The sequence below is a fragment of the Mastigoproctus giganteus genome, chromosome 2 (assembly GCF_048544385.1).
Source record: "Mastigoproctus giganteus isolate SK-2022 chromosome 2, ASM4854438v1, whole genome shotgun sequence".
NCBI lineage: Eukaryota > Metazoa > Arthropoda > Arachnida > Uropygi > Thelyphonidae > Mastigoproctus > Mastigoproctus giganteus.
In genome coordinates, this window is record NC_143576.1 from 82,520,165 (window position 1) to 82,545,440 (window position 25,276).

The 25,276-nt window shown below is 35.4% G+C and overlaps 1 protein-coding gene across 1 annotated transcript in view; it reads left to right on the forward strand.

Moving 5' to 3' along the window:
- Positions 1-25,276, forward strand: part of polybromo (protein) — a 702,481-nt gene that overhangs the window by 531,887 nt on the left and 145,318 nt on the right. The window contains exon 31 of the mRNA XM_090389959.1: positions 2,956-3,027. Coding sequence (XP_090246085.1) covers positions 2,956-3,027 — 72 coding nt within the window. The remainder of the gene's footprint in view (positions 1-2,955; positions 3,028-25,276) is intronic.

Below are 25,276 nucleotides of genomic sequence, written 5' to 3' on the forward strand. Positions count from 1 at the left end.
GAATATAAAACACCATTATGCCTGGCATTTGTGGATTATGAAAAGGCATTTGACTCCATACAGCATAAGGCAATGTTTCGGGCACTGGAATGACAAGGCATAGATACTCCATATATTATGATTTTGAAGAAAATATATGAGAGTGCTACATCCTTTATTAGACTAGACAAAGACAGTAGCAAATTTAAAATCAAGAAAGGAGTTCGACAAGGAGTCACAATATCTCCGAAGCTGTTTACTGCTGCCCTTGAGGAAGCTTTCAGAAGATTAGACTGGTTGCAGAAAGGAGTCAATGTGAACGGAGAGTACCTAAACCATTTACGATTTGCAGATGACATTGTGGTCATAAGCCACGATCCCAAAGAATTAGAGGAAAATCTTAATCAGTTATGCACAGTTAGTAAGGATTTTGGACTAAAGATGAATATGGCTAAAACAAAAGTAATAATGAACAAGTATGCCATATGAAAGGGAAATAATGATTGAAGGAGCAGTAATTGAAAAGGTGGAGTCATATACTTATCTGGGACAAGTTATTAGCTGTAATAATGATAAATGGCTGGAAGTTAAGAGAAGAATAAATTTTGGATGGATAGCATTCAGGAAATATAGTCACATACTGAAGAGCAATATCCCAGTTTGTCTGAAACGTAAAATAATGAATCAATGTATACTCCCCACCATGACTTATGGAAGTGAAACTTGGGCACTCACCAAAAGAATGGAAGAGAAGCTAAGAACTACACAGCGAAGAATGGAACGAATTATATTGGGAATCAGACTGTTAGATAAGAAGAGAAACACATGGATTAGGCAGCAAACTCAAGTAAAGGACATTCTTATCAAAATTAAAGAACTAAAATGGTCTTGGGCAGGACACATAGCTCGAAGACATGATGACAGATGGACTAAGAAAATAACAGAATGGTACCCAAGAGGAGCTAGAAGAAAACCTGGAAGACAAAGGCGGAGATGGATAGATGAAATTCATGAGTTTTTGAGTAGTAAATGGATGGCCAGTGCTCAAAACAGAAGGAACTGGAAAGTTGCTGGAGAGGCCTTCATCCTGCAGTGGATTGAAAATGGCTGATGATGATGATCAGTCATGATTTTCATATTTTTCATGAATAGCAAAATTCTCAGCCTAAGACAGTCAGTCATCTTGCAAACTCTAGGTGTTATGATTCAATCTAACATGAAATTTTCCATGCAGTGTAAACAGCAACTAGGATGGTACAAGGTGTCACATTCATAACTTATAGGGTCTTTGCTAGTAGGGAGAAGGATGTCATTATCTCTCTATACAAGATAATGGTTAAACTACATTTGAAATATCATATTCAGGTCTGAAGAATGTAGAACTTATGGAGAGGGTTCATAGCAAGGCAGTCAGATTAGTAACGAGTGTAAATCAATATACATAAAATGAAGAATGGCTTAGAGAGAGTGGACTGCAAAGTTTGAAAACTAGATATCTAAGGGGAATTCTGATTGAAAGTGCTGAATAAGGTTTAGTAAAATGAATGAGAAAGGTCTGTTCTCTCTTGTAGGGGGTCCATTAAAATCTCAAGGATTAACAGAAGACATGATCTTACGAAATTCACCTGTGGACATTGGTTTTTGAATGCTGAAATGAGTTAGTTTAGTAGTGGCAATGCTTATCATATTTTTATTTGATATTTATTTATAATGTAAATTCTTGCAACATGAAGTTGCCAGAATTTACAACCACATTTCCTTTCAACAAGAGGATAGACGTTCCATTGTAGGTAAAAAGAATTGTAAAATGCAGTTAGAAAACATTAGGATATGTATATTATAATTTGATATATGAGGTATGGCAATAAAGTTCCCAGAATGGTGCAATAAGAAGAACGCAAATTGAATGAACTCAAAAATGGTTTTATTTTCATTCAAAATATTCACCACTTATTACATCTTTCTAAAAGTTTCTGCAAAGAATCATAAAAGCATCCAAAGAGATAATGTTCAGTTCAGTGGTTACATTTTTATTTATGCCATCAACATCGTGAAATTTCTTTCCTTTGAGGGTAGTTTTTACCCTGGAAAAGAAGAAGTGCGCTGATGCTAGATCGGGAGAGTAGGGTTAGGGTGGATGATTGATCTCTACAGTGCCATGTTTCATCAGAAATGTCTTCACAACAAGTGCAAAATGGGTGGAGGAATTGTCATCTCACAAGCTGTCTTGCTGTTGCACAATTTCTCAGTTTAAAGTAAAATTTGATATTCGTTCATTGCTCCATTTCCAAATTGTGACACAGAACGTTAATGCTACTAATGAAACTGGATGTTACTTGCAGCCTGTCAGCCTACTGGACAATCTCTGTATCACAATCTGTTAGAGGAAGTTTAAAAACTCTGAAATTTTTCCCATTTCTGAAACAAGTTCAACTATATGACTGCTCCCCTAGCAGTCATCATATGTAGCCTCAGTTACACTGACAGGTGCAAATGGCCTAAATAGCCCTTGCTCCAGGAAATCCCACAACACAATAACAACTAACAATTGGACACATGTTCCTTGCATACTGTCATATGCTGTCCAGCAAAAAGCCTTCAACATGCACTTCTTGTTATAGCCAGCTTACTGTCAGATATATATTACTAGAGTGTCCTACCTGTTTTGATAAATTGTATTGGAATATACAACTTCATATGACATAGTTAACTGGCTATACTGATTTAGTTGAACAAATCGAAAGACACATCTTGGTCATAAACTTACTATACTACTATTAGATTTGTGCTAACAAAACTTTCAAGAAAAAATGTTTAATGAGAAAATAGCAGATGGATGAAAGAACAAGAATGTCATTTAAAAAAATATCTATTTGCTAATTTAATTTGACTATAAAATGAACTAAACTTTAAAACTTATATGCAAAATTTAAAATATGAAATTACAAAACAGTAATATTTATTTTTATTTTTCAGAAAATTGTTGTTTCACCTGAGGTCACAGAGGATGAAAATTACATCTTTAGGAAACCAATTTTTCCACAAAAGGTAGGACGACCTTAAACTTAAAAACTGAAAAAAACTAAAGAATGTTGCATGGGAACCTATGATTTAATTCTTAAAGAGACACCACACCAATATGATAAATTTAGTTTATTGAATGAATATACTTATAGTGGCACAAAACTCTCTACTTACAATTTTCAGTTACTAAACTTTTTAAGCTACATTTCATGTGCAGTATGGGATCCCATTATTGGAGGGATTTGCTTTCTGGAATTGAATTAGATTAAAGTAATATACAGGTAGTTCCCAACTTTACGAGTTAATTCATTCCTAGCACACGCTCATAAAGCGTGAATTTATTTCCTATAGACATAACGTTAAAAACAGGGGTTGCATTCTCAACAATGAAATTAGTTAGCTAATTAGTTTATATTTAAACAATGATTGATTTATCCAAAGAAATGAAAACTTAGCCTGTAAAATCAAGAAAATTATAATAATAAAGAAATTATTTATGACTTACAAATGTTAAAGAATGTTTATTCTTCATCATCATTATGGACTAAATGCACACTTGTTTATCACTCATAGTTGACTCGGCACTCGTTGGTTTGTTGCACAAGGCGTCGTCTTCAGAAATGCTTCAAGAGGTGGTTGCTTCCAAATAGTCACATTTCTTTATGAATTTCACGATAACATGCATAAGCATTGTTTAACAGCATGCACAAATTGCAACTAACATGATGCATGCAAGTGAGATTGCAACTAACACAATTCGCACTGAGTAACAAGTTTACAAAACTTAAAAGAAAAGGAATGAAGAGAAGAGTCTGAAAATTTATTTGTTTTTATATTATTGAAGATTTCGGTGAATGGGAACACATTTCACTATAATAACATAAAAACTCACACAATTCCAGCTTTCAGTATTTTCGCAAATGCAACATCGAGTTTACTACCTGTTTATAATTGATTGCACTAACTGAAAAGTCCAATAAACTAGAAAGTGCAAATTGTTTTTATTGTTTTATGGTCGTGACCTCCAGAATTGTGCTTTAAAAAATTATCACAAAGGCGTTCAAAATTGATTCCTATAACAGAATATAATTATGATAACAATGAAAGTGTAGTGCATTTTGATGATTTGAATTGGTAACTAATACAATTTACATTATTTTTATTCTTTTAGAGAGATAAATTAGTTATAATTAATTTTCTCCTTGTAGAGAGATATATTAGTTATATAAGGAAAATTTCAACTTCCATGGTCTTGGAATGAATAACTAAAAAAACAATGTTATTGGGTTCACATTACGATATTTATACGATATGATGGATTCTCTGGAATGGATTAATATCATAAAGCGGGGTACATCATATTGTATAGCTATGAGCATGATTTGAAATGCAGTATTTTTGAATGTTTAACATTCATTTTTTGCTGTTAAAATTAATTTGCATTAATTGTTTAAATGAATATGAACATAATAATGTTCATATTAATTTGAACATTTAATATGAACATTAATTTTTCAAATATAAACAATTAATGTTCATATTTTCGATTTTGTTGATACTTGATACTTAAAAAAAAAAAACTCGTAAACCTAGGAAGTCGTAAAGCGAGAACTGCCTGTATACTATTAAACTTTTGTCAATAATATAGTATAGTAATGAAATTCTAAATTAATGAGGCTTACTTGAATACTTTAAGTATTAGATTATATCATTCAGAAATGAATGGTCATTGCATTTTCACAATAAAGCTAAAAAAAACTATGTTAGCACAAACAGATTCAAATTAATCATTCAAACTCTAACAGAAACTTAATGAGACTATTTGGTACTTTACAGAGAATATTAATGGTAGCACGATTAAAGGTGAGGTTAAAAGTTGGTTGCAAGCTCATTTAAGGATGAGATTACCACTCACTTGATGTTTGAGTGAGGCTCAGAAGATAAGGCAATATGCCACTCAGATTTGCTGTATTGGACTTATAGAATTATAAAATCTGTGACACTCTTTCATCTCTGTCATGATGGTTAAATACAAGATTTGATCAGAAAGTTTAGTGAATGATCTTATGATTATTTCAAACTCTAGCTAAATAATCTGAGCAAAGCTTATGGTGACATCTTTTATGCATACCAGCACCCTAAATTTTAAATCGTTTCATTCCAGTCTAGGGGAAAGCTGTGTTTGAGTGAAACCTGCTTTACTTGTTTATCACAGGTACTAAAAATATTAATACAGTGAAACTTCCCTTTAACGGACAGCCATGGGGAACGAAAATGTGTCCGTTAGAGAGAAGTGTCCGCTAACAAGAAGTCTGAGGGAGAAAAAAAAAAAGAAAGAAAGAAAAATCGTTTAATGTAAAATTAAATTAAAATATATACAGATTTTGAACAATATTTTTGTAAATAATATACAATTACATACACAAGAGATAAAGAAAAATCGTTAAACGTTTAATGTAAAATTAAATTACATTATATACAGATTTTGCACAATATTTTTGTAAATAATATACATACAATTGTGCTATGCATATTATGACTTTATCTTAAGAAAAATACATACAGTAATCACTTATTTTCTTCTGCACCTTCTTCCGGCTGATAATTTTGTTTTCAACATTTGTTTGGAGTGAAGAAACCATCGAAAGTCGTTCAGTATCTTCTTCAGCGGCAAAAAAATTTTTAAACGATTGATTTGTATGAGCGCTTCTTCTATTTTCATCGGTGGTTCGTCGTTAATATGTTCTTCGACAGAATGACCTTCCATTTCTTCATCCTCATGAGGAACTTCTTGAAAAATATCGATGATGTTGTTGATATCTATAGCACCATCTTCTGTAGTGAGGTTTGAGTCTATATCTTTGTAGCCAGGGTCACTTGTAGCGGAAGTATCGTACATTATCCATAGATGTTGAAGTTCTTGTTCTTCTTGGTGCTCCACATTGCTGTTCACAACTTCAATTTTTGCGTTTGAGAAGCCAGACTTTACAAAACAGTTCACGACAGTTTGTTTTCTAATTGCGTTTACTGAAGAGGAAATCTACTGAATCGCATCTAGGATGCTGATTTTCTTTGCAAGGTCACTCGCACATGTTACATTGTTCATGTTTGCAATGAGATGTCTTAAAACACGTTTTCTGTAGTGAAGTTTAAAATTTTTTATTATCCCTTGATCCAAGGGCTGACACTCTGCAGATGTGTTTGGTGGCAGAAAAACGATTTGAATATTGGACAATTCAATTTGCGGGTGAGATGCAGCATTATCCATGAAAAGAATAATTTTTCTATTTTGACGAATCATGTTTTGGTTAAAGTGACTTATCCATTCGCTCATGATATCTCGTATCATCCACGCTTTTTTATTAGACTTCCAGTCAACATTCAAAAGATTCAACTTTTTGCCCTTGAAACAACGAGGATTTTGTGGTTTTCCTATAACAAGAGGTTGTTCAAAGTATCCCAGCATATTTGTACACAATAGTACAGTCAAGCATTCCTTAGAAATTTTTCCGCCCTGGCACTTTTTGTTTTTTAGACTCATTGTTTTTTTCAGGAAGAGCTTTAAAAAACAACCCTGTTTCGTCACAGTTGTAAATATCCTTAGCTTCAAAATCACACATAAATCTTCCAATTTGACGGTCCACTCTGTTACAACCCCAGTATCAACAGATCCACCTTCACCACTTACGGTTTTCCAAGAAATTTTATGCCGAGTTTTGAACTTGTCTAGCCATCCCACAGAAGCTTTGAACTCATTTACTCCCATAGATTTCGCAACCTCCAAAGCCTTTTCCCTAATAATAGGCCCATTAATGGGAATTTTTTTAGCACGTTCGCGACAAAACCACTCATGCGTAACATTGTCAATTTGAAGTCCAACAGTTTTCGGGAATGATTTTTGAACCTGATTATTTCCGTGTTGCCAAAATTGTTAGAGCATTTCATTTTTTTTTCTTTAGGATGTCGCTTACCTGCGTCTTCCTGATTTTGAATTTTGCAGCGAGATTGTGAACACTATTTTTTTGCCGATCATACGCATTAATGAGTTTGACTTTATCTTTTAAAGTTAAATGTTTACGAGAAGACATTATGCACTTCACACCACACTGAACAAAACTGGAAACTGAAAAGACGAAAGGCCGACCAAATCCCCCCCCCCCTCTGCACACACCGAATTCATCAGAAGTTTTACACATGCCTTGAAATTCTCGAAAAAGGGTTTAGAACCGCGACGTAAACCTTGATAAAATTCAGAGAATCGGAAATAGAAAATAAACACACGATTGAGACAATACGTGGAAGAAAGGTTCCTAGAAAAAGGGCCATCAGCTCTCCCGCAGTCCGTTATGGGGAGATCAAATTAAGTGCTAATCTAAACGAAACGGTGCAGATTGCCTGTCCGCATCCGTTACAGAGAATGTCCGCTAGACAGAAGCTGAAAACACGTTAAAACCAATGGAGGTGAGTTGGGGAATTTGAAAATGTCCGTTGTAGAGAGATGTCCGTTAGGAGAAGTTTCACTGTATATGAATGAACAATGTGTAAACATTAAATTTCATTTATTTGTGAAGTCAGCCACAGAAACATATGAAATATATGTTACAGTTTACAGAGATAATGCTATGATGGGGGTGAGAGCAGGTTTCAAAGATTTTGTGAGGAAAATTTTTGCTTGAAATTAATAAAAAAGTGGTTACCTGCCAACATCCTCAAACAGCCAAAACATCAATGAATTCCATGCTGTCATTCAATCAGATGACTAACCTTTAAGAAATTACTGAGAAGACGTTTCTTTCATTGTGTTTGGTTCAGACCATTTTTACTGAGTATTTGAGCACCAGTTTGTTTCCCACATTCTTACTCAAGATCTAAGACAGCATTGAGTCCTCATATCATTTGAGATATTCAAGCAAGCTTTCTCAGATCCTACCTTTTTAACAAAAATTATAATAGTCAGTAGGTCTTGGGTGTGTGGATATGACTGAGCAAATAAGGTTCAAAGCTGTGGATATAACCCAGAGAATAAGGAAAACAATATCATCACCAAGACCAAAATAGGTTACAGCAGTCAAAATCACCTGTTAGAGATCACGCTGTTTGCATTTTTTGGTAACAAGGGGATGGTGTTCTTCAAGGTATCACTGTGAATTCAGCCTATTTCATCAAACATGGTGGGCCACAAAAATGTTTTTATCAGTGGCAGACATAATGGAAAAAGTATGTGTAGTTGCAGAAGGATATTGAGCATTGTAAGCACTTACGATTTTTTTTTTTTTTTTTTTTTTTGATCAGGTCTTGTATGTGGCTTTTAATAACCATTTAAATTACATAATGAGCTTGCAATTGCCAGCAGGCCTTTACAATTAAATTAAGTTAAATTGTTCATTTGTAAAATTAACATGTTCACACCTGAGCAATGCACTGTTGGGTCACTCGGTGAATGATCATCAAGCAGGGTGACTTGCCCATGGGTTTCCAAGTGTCTAGTTTCTTGAGTGGGGCAATGACCAGTGCATCACCAAGTCCTACAGTGTATTCGTTTGCCTTCTTTACTGGAGTTTAAAAAAAATTTATTCCATCATGCTCTCCACCTTACACATGTTGTAGTTTATACAAATGCAAAGGGGAAAAATCTTAATTTTTTTTATTACCATTCTCAACAAACAAATTTAATAGAAACTAACTAGTAATAGTAGTGAGCAGCAAGGTTTAGAGTGTACAAAAAAGCCTTTAAAAACCTTATGGGAAAAAAACGATATTGTTGTGTATCTTTTACATTTGTAAATTAATTTCCAGAATTTTTCTAGTGACTTCAATTGTTTTCTTGCAACATAGCAATTCTGCTATGTTGAGCCTTATGTGTTTTTTTTCCAAATAATTAGTTGATTAATTTTTTGTCTAATAGCACACTTTGCACAAGATGCATTTTTAAAATGCATTTTTTGTATAAGTAATATACAAAAATCCCAAATGTGCATTAATTTGGTTATCCCAAAATTAATGCACACATACATGTACTTAAAAGAGTTCCTGCATTGAATGTTTTTGTAGAGACTTTTAAAAGTGGATGGCAATATTGCTTCAGGTCAGATTAGTTTCAAATCAATGATCTTTTATCAGAATTGAAACTTTACGTGGAAAAACACTGGCACCAATTTATGAATTGTTGTGGGAGGTATGTGGCGATTCATTTTAAATTAACAGTAGATCGTAGCACAATTTCACACCGGTATCAAAGGTTTCTTCAAGGTCAGACCAGTGTCGAAGACAAGCAATGTCAGGTAGACTGAGAACATCTACAGACAACACATCGGCAGTCATTTACCACCATTTTGGAGGAAGACATGTGCAACCTGTGAAGAAATAGCCAATGAATCTCGGATGCTGAAATCGTTTGTTCACCGAATTTTAACTGAGGTGTTAAAAAAGTGAAATATTGCTACCCAATTAGTCCCATATTTGTTATCAGATAAATAACGAGCAAAGCATACAGAAATTGCAATGCCATTACTCTCACATTACCAATAAGAAGGTGAAAAGTTTAAAATGCATTATTGCCATTAATGAGACATGGACATGACTTTGAACCTGAACTAATTACCGGTATGGGCCACTTGGAAGTTGGAAGATCAGTAAATGGAGTCCACTGTGAAATTCGTCATCAGTAATTATGACCAAAAATTCATCAGAAGTGGTCACAGATGTTGGAAGTTGGTGTGATTGTTTTCCCTGACAACACCTCATATCACACAGTCTGTAGAGTTTTTTTTTTTTTTTTACTGATTACAAGTGGGAAGCACTACCTCATCACCCCCTTATAGCCCTGATATGAGTCCTTGCAATTATAGTCTGTTCCTTGAACTCAAGGGAACAGACTGTAATTGCAAGGACAGAGCTGAGCACAGCTGTGACCCAGTGCATCAGACAGTTAAAACAGCATTCAAAAATTACCTACACATTGAGAAGCAGTCATAAGGCATGAAGAAGAGTCCATTAAAGGTTTTTACTGTAAATTATTTTATAAAATTAATTCATTTTAAATTAACCCTTTTGTGCATTACTTTTGGGATAACCTTCATATTAAGTATTAAGAAATATAATTTTTTAAATATTGAAATATGTTTTTTTTTTTTGTTTGATAATCAATAAGCACTGTATATGATGCACTTCAAACAATTTCACTTCTCATTTATTTGTGCCCATTTTCCTCTGCAGGTTTCTGCAACATAATAGTACATTGCAATTGACCATTTAATAGATCTATATTCATGTTTTTGTAATCTATGATGTTGATTACCTCTGTTGCATTGCCTCTTTGCTGTTGTGCAGTTCAATTATTGCATTTTTGCTTGTTTTCTTATTCATTTTTATGTAATGTCAAAGTTGATGTTTTTATTTGGATGTTATATGGACCAAGTGTGTTTTTCATTTCTGTTTTGTAGAACATAATCTTTATATGACTTTAATAGATTTTGCTGGTCCTTAACTGTATTTGAGGTGCATTGTGAAAACCAGCAATTAAAAAAATAAAACTTAAAAATTACTTCAGCATAAATTTTAGTATTCCTCCAATATGGTGTTTGCTTTCTCATTATTATTTTTTTAACTGGAGAAGTAAATAAAATTTTTGTGTAAGTGCAGATTTTAAGAAATTTCTCACCTTTTCAATTTATTGAAAAGGTGAGAAAGGTGAGGAGTGAATTCTTCAAAGCTTTGTATAATCACGACCCACCTCAGGGACCGCCAGCAACAGCACTCTCGATCGACCCCCCTGAGGTCTCCATGGTCGATGTTGAGCCTACAGTAGAAGAAGTGAAAGCAGCCATACAATCCCTGAAGAATGGCAAGGCACCAGGAGTGGACCAAGTCACCACAGAAGCGATCAAAGCCGGGGGGAGATGTACTGCTTCGCCGACTACACTCACTCCTCAAAACCATCTGGTGCACTGAACAAATTCCGTTAACATGGAGGAAAGCCATTATCGTACCGATCCACAAGAAAGGTGATAACCGGGACTGCAAGAACTACCGTGGCATCAGCCTCCTTTCCATCATCGGAAAGGTCTTTATGAAGATCATCCAGTCAAGACTGCAAAAACATCGCGAGCAAACCAGTCGAGAAGAACAGGCAGGATTTAGACCCGGGCGAGGATGCTGTGATCAAATCTTTGCCATTCGTCAGCTGATGGAGGAGAGGATCCGGTGTGGACAGCGAACCGTCATTGTTTTCATTGACTTTAAGTCTGCTTTCGACTGTGTCCACCGGCCTGCCTTATGGAAACTACTAGAAGTTGAACATGTACCTCGAAAAGTCATCACACTCCTCCAAACTGCATACAACGGTTTAACCAGCCAGGTGCGCATCCAGAACGATTTATCTGAGGAATTTACCATCCAAACTGGAGTCCGCCAAGGGGATGTGGCCTCCCCGTTGCTTTTCAACATCGTGGTCGATGCCATTATGAGGCAAGCATTCAGAAACAGACAGGGCATACAATATGACAAGGATCACTATGTGACTGACCTGATGTTTGCTGATGATAGTGCTATCCTTGCCGGTAACGACGCTGAAGCCACGGACATCCTCTACGACATTGCCCGGCCATACGGTTTGAAGATCAATGCTGGTAAGACAAAGGCCCTGACAACAGATGGGTCGCAAGCCACCATCTATCTCGAAGGCGTCCAGATCGAGCAAGTGCAGGACTTTAAATACCTTGGGTCGCTGGTCCAGGAGAAGAAAGTTGCATCCACCATGGAAATTCACAGCAGAATTGGACAGGCAGCCACTGCGTTCGCCTTGCTCAAATGGTGTCTGTGGAAGAGGACCAACATTTCCACAAAGACTAAAATCCGACTCTTCCGGACTTTGATCCTGCCCATTCTTCTTTACGGATCGGAAACATGGATTTGTCTCAAGTTAGATTTGAACAAACTTGAGGTATTCCAAATGCGATGCCTGCGGCAGATCTTGGGCATCTCTCTTCGCGACCGCATCACTAATGATACCATCCGCGCCAGATGCCAACAGCAACCAACCATTGCCGACCAAATCCAGAAGCGAAGGCTCAGATGGTTGGGCCACGTATGTAGAATGGGCACAAACAGAATACCATCCACACTCCTTTGGAGACAACGACCCACCCAATGGAGCATCCAACGGACCGCGCCTAGGAAAACATGGGCCAAGCAAGTGGAAGATGACTTGAAGAGCCGACATCTCGACCTTAACCAGGCCAGGACTGAAGCCATGGATCGTAAGATATGGAAGAACATCACAGAGCAAGTCCGAAACCCTGCGGCACCTACAGCAGCATACTGGTTGCGTGGCCAACCGCCTCCCCTAGCTGCCAGCTAAGGACCAAAGAAGAAGAAGAATTTATTGAAATGTATCTGTTTTTTTTTTTTTTTTTTTTGTTTATTTATATATTTTTGACAAGCTGCTAAAAATGATTTTGTTGATAACTACTGGATTTTTGCAACATTTACAAAATGCATAGTTTTCTGTTTCAACCGATAGCACCAGTGAAAAATGGATGAGAAATTTTATAACTTTGTTGCAACAATTTTTTGATATAAACTGCTGCAACTGAGAATGCTTTTCTTTCCATACCTGCTGGACAGGATGTAGGTAATTCAGTTCTTTCAAAATTTGGACACTGGTCCTGGGTGCCACGTGTCCATCCATCACTAACCAATTCCAATGCATTTTCTAAAATGATCTCTTTCAGTCTCTCTCTCTCTCTCTCTCTCTCTCTCTCTCTCTATATATATATATATATATATATATATCTACAAATTTTTGAAGATGATTCTTATTTAGATTCTTATTTTGTTCCAAATAGTTTTTCTTGTTTTATAATCAAAAGTAGCTCTTTTGCATCACAAAAAAGTAGACAAAGGCCCAGGAAGGAAATTCACCTTTCTGTTTATTTTTATAGTACAGTCAGTCCTCGTATAGCACGATAGTTGTGTTCCTAGAAACCCTCGTGCAATGCAAAATCGTGCAATATAAACAACAGGCCCTATGGGAAAAATAGGGTTAGGTGCCGACCACCCAAGATTGAACACACATTTGTAACCAAAACATTACCAAACACAATAAATAATCGTAATAAAATACTTACGTATTTTATTACAACTATTACGTAATAAAATATTGCTAATGCTTTTGCTTCTATCGTAAGCAAACTTGTTTTTTGTTTGATTTTCGATCCAAACAGATGACAGCCGTTCCATCTCTTCCCATTCTTTGTGTCTTAATCTAATGGATTACACTTTGAGTTGTTCCTGCTATGAAAGTTTTTTTTATTTTCTCTGCATTCTTTGTAATTCCCGGCGTTGCCTCATTTAGGTCTGTAGCACGTGCAATATTACATGGTCTTTCATTTCGCTCAAAGCGTTTCACAATTTCATATTTTTCTCTATCGACAGAGGCGGACTGGCTATAAGCCATACCGGAAAACCCCGGTGGGCCAGAGGCCGGTGTGATTTTGGCCATAAGCCAAAATAGTATGAGGCCACTACAAATTTTCCCGGGTAAGAATTTTTGACCCAGTCCACCTCTGTTTATCGATATTGCTTTTCTTTTTCTCTCTGAATCTGCAGTGTCATCACCAGGACGCTTCCTTTTCACACCTTTTAGTATTTTACTCATTTTTAGGGAATAAAGCACAATTACAAAACGAAGAGGCACGCTTGATACACATAAACAAAGCTGCGCGCATGTAGCAACTGAATAAACACCGTAAAGGCAGAGATACACTATTAACACCTCACATTTTATTAAAGCACATTTCTAGGGATTAGTACCATAAAACAATAAAAACAATTTCCAGTTGCGTTTCTGCTAGTGGAATCTGTTATAAACTGGTAGTAAACTCGATCTAATTGCATTTGCGATTATACCGACAGCTGGAATTGTGTTGGTTTTTACGTTATTATGGTGAAATGTGTTTCTCCTTCACTGATATAAAAAACATAAATACATTTTCAGAATCTTCTCTTCATTCCTATCTTGTTGCTTTCGACTGCCATTTCTTGTAAACAAAGGCGAATCGTGCATAATCGAATTCGGTTAGTTCCCCTATTTATAAATTGTGTATGATCAAATTCGTGTAATGTAAACACGTGTTATACGAGGACTGACTGTACTGCTAACTCACAACTAACTCAGCCACTTAGCATTAGTAGAGGCATGTGATGCAAGAAAGAAAGCTTATATAGCAACAGCCAAAAAAAAAAAAAAAAAAACCTTCCCATTCCAACCATCCATTAATATTTGAAATGTTTGTTTAGTTCTGCTTTGAACTTATTTAAATTGCTGACTTCTACTACAACAGATGGAAGTTTGTTCCAATAATCAACCACCCACTGCCTAAAGGCAAATTTCCACACATCTATTCTACAACTGTCTTTCCTCAATTTGAATTTATGTTCCCTCAGGTGACTAATCTGGGCATGAGGAAGAATTCCATCAGCATTGAGCTTGCTCAAACCATTCAAGGCCTTATACACCTTAATTAGATTACCTCGCAGATCTTAATCAGATCACCACTACTAATGTAATCTTGTTGGATTTTTCTGCACCCATTCTAACAGATCCACATTCTTCCTAAAATGAAGTTTCCAGAACTGCGTGCAGTACTCGAGGTGGTGTACCTTAACCATTCCTTATATAACAGAATATCACCTCTTGTTCCTACTGCAAAATTGCATGAACATTTCTAGTAGCATACCTTCACTTCTCCAAGAACTTCATGTCACACTGTGTAACTACACCAAGGTGTTTTTCATTCTACCCCACCTTGAGTGTGGTACCACTCAAATGGTATGTTCTGAGATTACTACTACTACCCACACCCACATTCAGTAACTTGAATTATCAGTGTTAAACCTCAATTGGCACTTCTCAACCCATCTGCTGAATTTTTCTACGTCTCGTAGTTGTGTTCCTTGATTCTTATCAATAACCACCATGCCAACCTTTGGCATGGTGGTTATTGATAATTTACTGCAAAATTTACTGCAAACTTTTTGCAGTAAATTTTGACATTAACTTTAATATTGATTATTAACAATATTAATATTCTTTCATCAATATCATTAACAAATATCAAAAACAATAAGGAAGCCACCACAGAACCTTGAAGAACTCAACTAATAACATCATTCCAAGAAAATCAGAGCCCACATATAACAATCTTCTGCTACTAAACTATCCCTTTATCCACCATTTACTTGATTCTAATGACACACTCCTCCAATTGGTACATGTCTTTCATGTGGAATGTCAAAAGCTCTACTGAAATCGAAGTATAGGCAACCCCTGTATAACAAACTTTCGCTCTTACACAGTTGATAAATTGTGGTAATCCTCGCACAACATGGTATTTTTGAGCTTTTGTGCAGAGAAAACCCTGCTATTATGTTGGATATAATTTTTCAACATTTCCGTTCTTTTTTGTCAATCCCTGCTGTTGACTCGCTAGCCATTATGCAAAAAAAATTATTGCCAAATCCCCATGTTAGGTTCTGTGTTTTTGAACTTGTGCTTGTTTCAGACCATAAAAAATTGTAACTTTGACGTGTGAAGTTCATGACTTTTAAGGTTTTTGTAAGGTTATTTTGGTTTTTATTTGATCATTTATAAATTTTTCTGGGTATATATTACTAAATTTTGTTCTTATAAATATGGTCGATCCGGCAGAAAATGGAATCGGGGCAGTCATAGACTTTGCTAAGTCTGTAAGAGGGAAGGTTTTGATGGTATGACTATTGAAGACATTCAAAAATTACTGGTAGAAAAAGAGGCTGGCAAAGCTGATTTGGTGGAAATGGCATCGGAGGTAAACCAAATAAATTCAGAAGATGATAGTGCAGATGAAAATTCTGAAGTTCCAAATTTTACACTAAAAAGCACACTGTAAAGCATAAACTTAGCCGGGCAGTTTCTTATTTTTTGAATGCCAATGCTTTGACTGAAAGGAGCACAAAGTTCAAAAGGGAGCTTCAAAAATACTTTGCTCCATACCATTAAATTTACAAAGCTCTATCAATCAAAAGCAAACAAACTCAGATTACTGATTTTTTAAAGAGAGCAGAAGATACACGGAATTTAGATGCTGCAGAAGAAAGCTCAGAAGGTGAAGATATTCTGCAACAGAGAAAATGTTCTCATTCTATCAGCGATGAAGAGAAAGAAAATTAAATGAACATACATTATCTGACTTATGTATCTCATATGACGTATGTTCGGTTATTAACTATTTTTAATAAAAATTAAATTTCCAGTAATTATAAAAAAATTGTGTATTTTTGTTAGGTTTTTGGAATGTAACCTCCCCTTTTTGTACTGGTTCTTAGTCTCATATAACACAATTTTACACTACATGAGATTTTATAGGAACCTAACTACCGTGTTATACAAGGTTACCTGCCAATGGGGCTAGCCAGGTGGGCAAAGTGCCTGCCTAGCAACCCAAAGGTCACGGGTTCGAATCCCACCTCAGGCTTGAATCAGAGTAAAATGCAAAAACCTTGAGAGGTGCATTATGGCCACAGAAGCTAATGTGCCAATAACTAATAAAAAAAAAAAAGGTTACCTGTATATGATGTCAATTATTTAATTTTTTTTTGCATACAGTTCCTTTGTCAGTGCATCATAATAATTAATCAGAAACAATCTCCACCTTAACAAATCCATGCTGTATCACTGCATTCCTGTCAAGATAATTCTGCATTATGTCTGATCATTGATATCATTATTTTCCCTGAACAGAAGTCGACAGCTTAGACATCTATAATTGCTCGCATTGCACTTTGATCATCCCTTAAATAAGGGAGACATTTGAACATATACAATTTGTAGGTGCCTGCTCTGAATCCAAGTATGCCCTTATAATTATCATGAAGTATTTGCTTTCTCATTTTTCATTGCTTTTAATATAATTGCAAAAATTTTATCAGCCATTTTCATCAACGATTTTTTTTTTTTTTTTTTTTTCAATTTTCTCATTTAAAATCATTTCGCTCCCAGTTATAACGTGTTATAATTTTGGTATCCCTAAATACTTTGTCATGTGCGAGTAGATGCAAAATATTTATTGTTTATCAGCAACCTACACAGGATTATCAATATTTATGCTGTTCGTATCTAGTGGGTCAATTGGGTGTATACCTTTCATTCTAGTGTTAATATAAACAAAGAATTATTTGCTCCCTTTCTTTGCATTCTTAGCCATTGATTTCTCATGATCTCCTTAACTTGCCTAATCCCTTTATTGACTTGATTGCAGAGTATTTTATACTAACTGTAGGACTCCATATCCATTTGGTAATTTATAATCATCCCATGCATTTTTCTTCTGTACCACTAGTCTCATCAGTTCATCTGATGTCCATTTAATTTAGGTCTAAACCTTGAACAGTATCTTTTAGTTGGGAGCCTAAAAAGCCTACTAGCTTCCACTATTACTTTCCTGAATGCTTCCCATTTAGAATTTGCAGTTAGTAACGTTATCACCTTGTTCCACTGAAGCGAATTTAAAACTGTGCAAACTATTTTAGTCACCTTTACAAAGGCAAAATGCATTTCCTTTACCCTTGACAGTAGTTGCATCTTACATAAACCTCTCATCTCCAGATAATGATTGCTGCCACCTAGTGATTCATTTATTTATAGATTCATAATGCATGATGTGTCACTGCCATTAAATCACTTCAAAAGCATTGCTTTCTCTCACTGCCCATGTAACATACTAGCATAGAAAACAGTGATCCAATAAATCCCATTAAAAGTTCTGCTACTTTACGAGTGAACACCTCACAAATTCCAGTCACTATCTGTTAATTTAAATTCCTTCATTACAGAACAATCTGATTTACTGGTCCATTCGATTTCTCTCTGCATCTGACTTGTATTCTCATTTTTGTTTTCCTAGTGCTTATGTCACCAAACTGACTCAACATTTCAGTGGCCCACTTGAACTAGGTGCACTATCTTCAATTCTATGCTTCTTGACCAAGAGCAAGCCCCCCCCCCCCTCCTGTCCTGTCTGTCCTTTCTGTACACATTGTACTCACTATATTTTACAACCTTTGTCTGAGTCGTGCCATTTGTTTGTTTCTCTACAATGTCCACATTTGATGATTTAACCAGTAAATCCAGAAAAAATTCAGATTCATAAAATTTGTTTTCTATACCCCTAACATTAGTGTATATTCAAATATACTTGGATCTGTTTTTACTATTAGTAACTGTAATACAGCCCATATATTTGATTGTTTCATGTGAACCTCACACAGGCCTGGTAATCCCCAATATCTTGCTTTAGGATCTGCTGCATGTCTCAGTGGAAGCAGTGCACAAGAATAAATTTCACCTTTTGGCTGCTGTTAAACTATTAATCTGTGTATCCCCCCCCCCATTCTATCAGTTTTCAGACTGGTATAACACTTCCTTGATAGCACCAGCAAATATTCTTGCATGATCTATTCTTATGTTTGGGCCAGCCATTAGTGCTTGACTTGACATTACTGGACACTTCAGTTTTTGTTGAGCCATCCGTTTTAGTATTTTTTTAAGGTATCTGCGTGCTTAATCAGGGACTCCGTTTTGTCCATTAAATCACCAAGCTCAATCTGAAGTTTGCTGCATTCATCATCTGGCACACCAAAATGCATTACTATCATTTATAGTTAAAGAACTGTTAAAAGAAGAGCTTTGATCATCTACAGACTGCAAGTCAAGGAATGAAAATGTGCTGCTAAACAGCCCATTTTCATTCCTCGTTTGGGGTTCTGTCAGTGATATACACATACCTTGGCATCTGGAACAAAGATGTTAAAAAATCTGTTGTATGAAACAATAGTTAGGGCAGGTCAGGAATACTGCATAGAGGTTTAGAAACCTCATTTTAAGAAGGACATGGATCTTTTGGAAAGGATGCAGAGAAAAGCAACGAGATTAGTTGGTGATACAAAAGGATGTTCTACCCAAGAAAGACTGTGGAGGAAACTAGGAATGGAAACTAGTCATCTTCATAGTGATATAACTGAAGCATTTGAGGCTCTAAAGGTTTAAGTAAACTAAATGCAGATGACTTTTGTATTCTTTCTCAAGTGATATATAAGGAAACAGTTTAAACTGAATGGTTGCAGAATGAATGTACAGAAATTTGCATTCAGCCAAAGAGTGATTGTTGGATTAAACTTCCATCTTGTGTTGTAGAAATGGATAGGTAGGATAAATTCTTAGCAGGAATATAATTTTTTTTTTTTTTTTTTTGCTTTTGTTGTATACACTTTGCCTCCTTGCATAATGTTTCCACAGCTAATACTAGAGAAAATCAACAGCCACTCACTAGGCCTTGTCTACCATATTGTTAGTACAGAGTAGGAAGAACGTGAATGACCTTGAATTACTTAAAGCAGGGAAGGCGCCTGTTGTGTCTTCCCTGCTTTAAGTAATAGGCTGTCGTCCACTCTCTTCTACTGCCCATCTGTTACCTTCTTGCCAATCTTATTAACCACAGTTATTTTTCTAGCTAGGATTCATCTAAATACTTTTATATTTCTGACAAGTACTTTTATATTTCTAATAAGGATTATCTAGATACTTTTATAATATGTTAAGTAATGTCATATAGCAATAGAATTCTTACATCCTAATAAACTTGACTACAATTGATAATTGTTCAGTTATGGATGAGGGTTCGACAGGAATTCACTGAATTTCACACAGTCAGTGAATTTCTCCTGAAATGTCACTCACAAAATTTCAATCAAAATTGCTGATAATAATGGTAGTATGAGTAATTATAAGTTGTAACTATTTGAATATTTAGATAAGAACAAAATAAGGCTAACCTATTTAATTTCTATTACATTACAACAACAACAAAAAAAAGAAGCAATTCTTACAACTACAAAATTCCCATTAAAAAAAAAAAAAAAAAACAGAAGAAGCAGTTGTATATAGTAAGCGACACCTATTTAGATATTCAGATAATACAAAATCAAGCTAACCTACATGTTTAGGGCACTTACTACAACTTGCAGCTTTAGTTTAGTTAAGTGCAAAAAAAACTTATAATTTCTGACATTCCCACCAAAATTACAGAAACAACAGTAATGATCATATGCAGTGCTTTTTATGAGAAGGTATGCAATGGTACGGCATACCGGCACCTTTATTAACAGTGACTTGTGACATTTGGATGCTGTACACTTCGAAATTTGTAATATATTCCATAAAATATTTCCCATGTTTACCTACTTTTCAAATAAGCTTAAAGTTATTTAACTAAATTTGCATCTCACGGTCTCTTGTTAAGATATCTACTATATAAAACTTTACAACCGTTTTTAGAATTCTAAATTAATCAGTCGGACCTCTGTTTAACTAACTCCTTTTAGAGCGATTTTTTTTTGAATCCCCTTGGAAATTACATTTAAAATAGTTTCAGTTGACCGAAGAAATTTTTCATATAATGAACAGCTTAGGAGAGACTTAACTGCATACACACCGTTTCCACTTTTGGCCTTCATGCAATTTAGGAAATTAGTGCTGCTGCTAAGCAAGAATTGAGAGAGCTAGCTCATTAGTAAAACCTATCCAACCACCTGTCCCACATACAGAGCAGTCGCGCTGGTCAACAGTGAGCAGATCAAGGGTTATTCCCAGTGAGCTCTGGTTCACCTTCTACTACTGTGGTGTCCAACCATTTCTTGTACAAGGGGCATATTCAAAGTTAGAATTCTTTCGGGAGCCGCACTGAGTGATTCGAGAAAAATTAGTGTGTTACATTTTTTTCCATATCTTGTTACATGTAAAATGACGTTTCTGTTTTCATGTTACCATTTTTTATTTTCAGGCTATATATAAAAAATGCAAATTCCCAATACTTTTATGTGTAACAAATCTATGTCACTAATTTATTGTTTAGATTTTATTAAAGTTATAAAAATATGACTTTCTTTTGTTTTTCAGACAAATATTGTTTTTCAGACAAATTTTGCCTTTAAATGCTCACTTAATGAGAATTTTTTTGATAATTAGCAAAATTTAAAATACTGTTTTAATTCACTTTCCGCACGGGCCGTAGGTTGGACACTGCTGGGAATCAACTGTAAGCATCCCATTTGAGAATTAGGAGGGAGTGATTTTCTTTTACCTCGACAAATAATCATCTGTTGTTTCGCGGAAGTACGTTATCCACATTTTTCCTTAAATTTTCCTTTCTCTGTTTACATGGCCACAGTAGCTGAATATCCGAATTTCCAGACAGTTTCAAAAAAAAAAAAGAAAAATTAAAATTTAAGAACTAGTGACAATATTGATGACGAGAGAAGAAAAATGAGGACAACGATGATATTAAACCTTCTAAATATGAAATGTTGGCATTTGGTGAGAATGAATTTAGAAAATTGTCAATTAGGCTTAAGTTAAATGAGATACAATTCGTCCATTTTGGGAATACCTAATCGAAAAGACGGTTTTTGGAAAAATTGAAGAGCATTTGTTGAACACTCTGAGTACAATACCAATTTCATCGAGTGAATGTGAATGAGGATTTTCACAGATGAATCTGATCATCAGCCCAACCAGAGCTTCGTTGATGACAAAAACATTTTCTTCACTACTCTTGTGGCCCTACACTTCGCTACAATTGTGGCCCACCACTGACCCACTTCGATCCAGCAAAATATGTCGATTCATGGCTGCTTCGGAAACGTCATTCAGCAATAGACACAAACAGTAAGAATTCGGCATGGGAATCAACTGTAAGCGTCCCATTCTCAAATGGGATGCTTACAGTCTCCTGTGACATTGTTGTGTCATTATCTGTCGCACATAGTCCGTTGTGAGTTCGGGAGTGTGGTGGTTAGTTAGCTTTCACTCAGTCTGCTGCGAGCCACTGCAGTGTGAGGCAATTGCAGGTGTTTTGTTTCTAATCATTCGAGCTTTTGTTCGTGATCTCAACATTTGATCTCATAATTTGATCTCATGGTGTGTTGGATGAGAACTCGATAAAATTTTGGAATATTCTATAAAAACTTTATTATGAAATTATTTTTACTTATTTCTTTTATTAATTTTTATTTTTTTTTAAACATTTACTTATTTTTTATATAGTTGAATAATAAATTTATACAGTAAACTGTGTTAATATACTTAATTTGTTGTTCTTATTTCAAAAACATTACTACTAAGTAACAATATCAGGAAATAATTTTTTAGAGTACTGTACTTTTCATGTCCTTTTAATTTTCAATTTTTCCTGAAAGCAAAGAATGAGTACCGGCACCTATTTTTTTACAAAAAAAGCACTGATCATATGTATATTAAACCATAACCATTTAAATGTTTAGCAATACAAAAATAACTTTACATAAGTGATTAGGGCACTTTAACCCATTCCTTTAATGTAATTTACAGTGAAAAATTACCAAAATAAAACTCAAAATTATTGCAAAAATTCTAGATTTCACAAGCTCACAATTCTGTCAAGCCAGGTAGCCTTTCTCCCACATTATGGAATATACAATTAGTCTGTCTCTGAGTTAGCCTCTGCTTCTCACTGAATTCCAACTTAATTATTTCCAGATTAATTTTTAAAAATTAAAATTGTCTGATAGCAAAACATTTTGTGTTTATGCACCCATAAAAATAAATTAAATGATTATAAATCAGTAATAAGAATCATACAGAGTAATTAAGCAGCTTCAGCAAACCAAAACAATAATATATGCAAAACACACAATTGTAATCGGTGTACATCCTATTGCCTGACATAACTATATATGCAATCAAGTTATAAATTTTGACTAAGATAAGATAACCTTTAAAAGTACAAATTTGACATAAGATAAGTGTTAAAAGTGTTGTTCATTATCAGCCATTATTGGTTTCTGCTTTTCCAGATAATACAAAAATTCTCATAAAGTTATAACAGTTGTAGTCCTAGAAATGTTCAGTTTCAAAAACACAGTTACGCGAAGAAAAAAAAATTATAATACAGTAGAACGGCGATTATCCAAACCATCACTGCGCCCCTATTACAGTATCTACTTTTAATGCACTGGTTGTTATGCTGAAATATTACTCCTGTCGCTTAATGCATTCATTTCCGATTATTTATTTGAAGATATATGCAGTATAGCATAGAAATAGTCTTAATTTGTCATTACAGGAGTTAAAAATCAAATTTGGCTTTAGCTACTTTGTGAACTCAGGACAGTCTCCCGTGACATTGTTGTGTCATTATCTGTCGCACATAGGCTGTTGTGAGTTCGGGAGTATGGTGGTGTGGTGGGCAGTTAGCTTTCACTCAGTCTGCTGCGAGCCACTGCAGTGTGAGGCATTTGCAGGTGTTTTGTTTCTAATCATTCAATGTTCGAGCTTTTGTTCGTGATCCAGACATTTGATCTCATAATTCCACTCTTACCCTCGATATGTACATGATCTTTTCCCTTTGACATGATTGTGTGCAATCTCCATCTCATAGCTGCACTCACATGTCTCACAAGTCCATAATATTCTAGAAATCTGCTCTGTTATGCACAGGTTGTAGGGAATGTATGCAATAGCAGCAGGTGAGAACACCTCTCTTCGCCCATGTTCAGCTTCTCAAATACACATGTCCAGAATCTTTTGGGGTAGCTGCTTTTTCCGAGATCTGCTGGGACATATTTAATCTCCTCCAGTATATCCTCAGAAGTGCTGCAGCAGAACCTAGCCCCAATAGGGCCCTAATTACACTATTTTTATGATTATTGGCTTGCATCGTGCTGTAATGCATATATTGTCCCCAGCATGTAGGTTTCCTGTACACTCTCATTTTTACTCTGGGGCCATCCCTACAAACCAACACATCAAAGACAGAGAGGGGTACTATCTGTTTCCACCTCCAAGGTAAACTAAATGAAAAGGGGAGAAACCATTGAGAAAGTTGAGAACATCATCCTCTCTCTATAATGGCAAACGTATCTTCGACATAGCTTTTCCATGCACACATGGGGGGACAGGCAGAACAGACCCATTGAAAATTCTAGACTCCAACTCTTCCATGGCTAAGTTGGCAACAGTAGCACTAATTGGAGAGCCCATAGCTGCACCGTGAACCTGCTTATGCATAGTACATTGATATAATGGGGTAGTACTATAAAAGCATAATTCAACACCACTACAAATATCTTCCATACTCAATGAAGTTCTTTTCCTTAACATGTCATCCTGCTCCAATATTGTATGTACACACTTCACACCATAGCCTCACAGTCTTCAATTACCTGAGCATGTATAAATTCAACAAAGTTTCTATTGTCTTTGATGGTAAAGTTTAGTCATCCAACAATAGGAGATGTTAGTTTGGTTAGAAATCTAGATAGTATGATTCTAGAAATCTTTGTGTAGTACACCCACAAATGACATAATTGGCCTAAATGGAATCCCCCACTTTGTGAACTTTCAGTAGACCATAAAATTTAGGCAGCTGGCATCCCGTGGCATGTAATGTCCAATAGGTGTCCTTGGAGATCTTCCCGGCATTCAGCCAGCCCTGCAGGATTTTGTTAACACATCATTCTAATCCTACTAAGAGATTCCTAGGTCACCTTATAAGCTGTCCTATCATTTAACAGTTCCAAGGTTTTGTGATGGTAATCTACTTTATTGAGGATCACAGTTTACTTCCCTTTGCAGGTAGAACAACAGTGCTGTCATCCTGTCTTAGCTCCATCAGAGCCTTCCTCTGGATTGTGATGAGATTAGAATTTATATTTTTACTTTCTTTTGATTTATTTTAATAAAGTTTTGGTTATGTAGGTTATGCAGTAAATTAGTTTTTCGCTTCAAAACAGAACTAGAAAATACATATTGCAACTTATTCTGTAAAGCATAAAGGTAATTTTACATCAATAAAATTACTTATTTACTTTACACCTTTTATTTAAAGAGACATGAACATCCCAGTTATTTTTTTTTTTTTGTAATCCTGCTTCTCATCATCATTGCATTCTTTCCTGTCAACAATACATCTTCATGAACAGTGGAACAAGGCTGTCGTTATCTCATAGTGAGGATAACAAGACCAAGAGCATGTGTTTGGATTACAAGTGGATAGCATATATATCTACAGCCTTGGAAATAGATGACAGTGAATTAACATTTTAACTAAACAAACTTGTTGTTTCAGATAAGTGCAGTGGGATTTTTTTCTCCAACTACATATATTATCCTATTGCAAGAAAATTTGCATCAATAAATGAA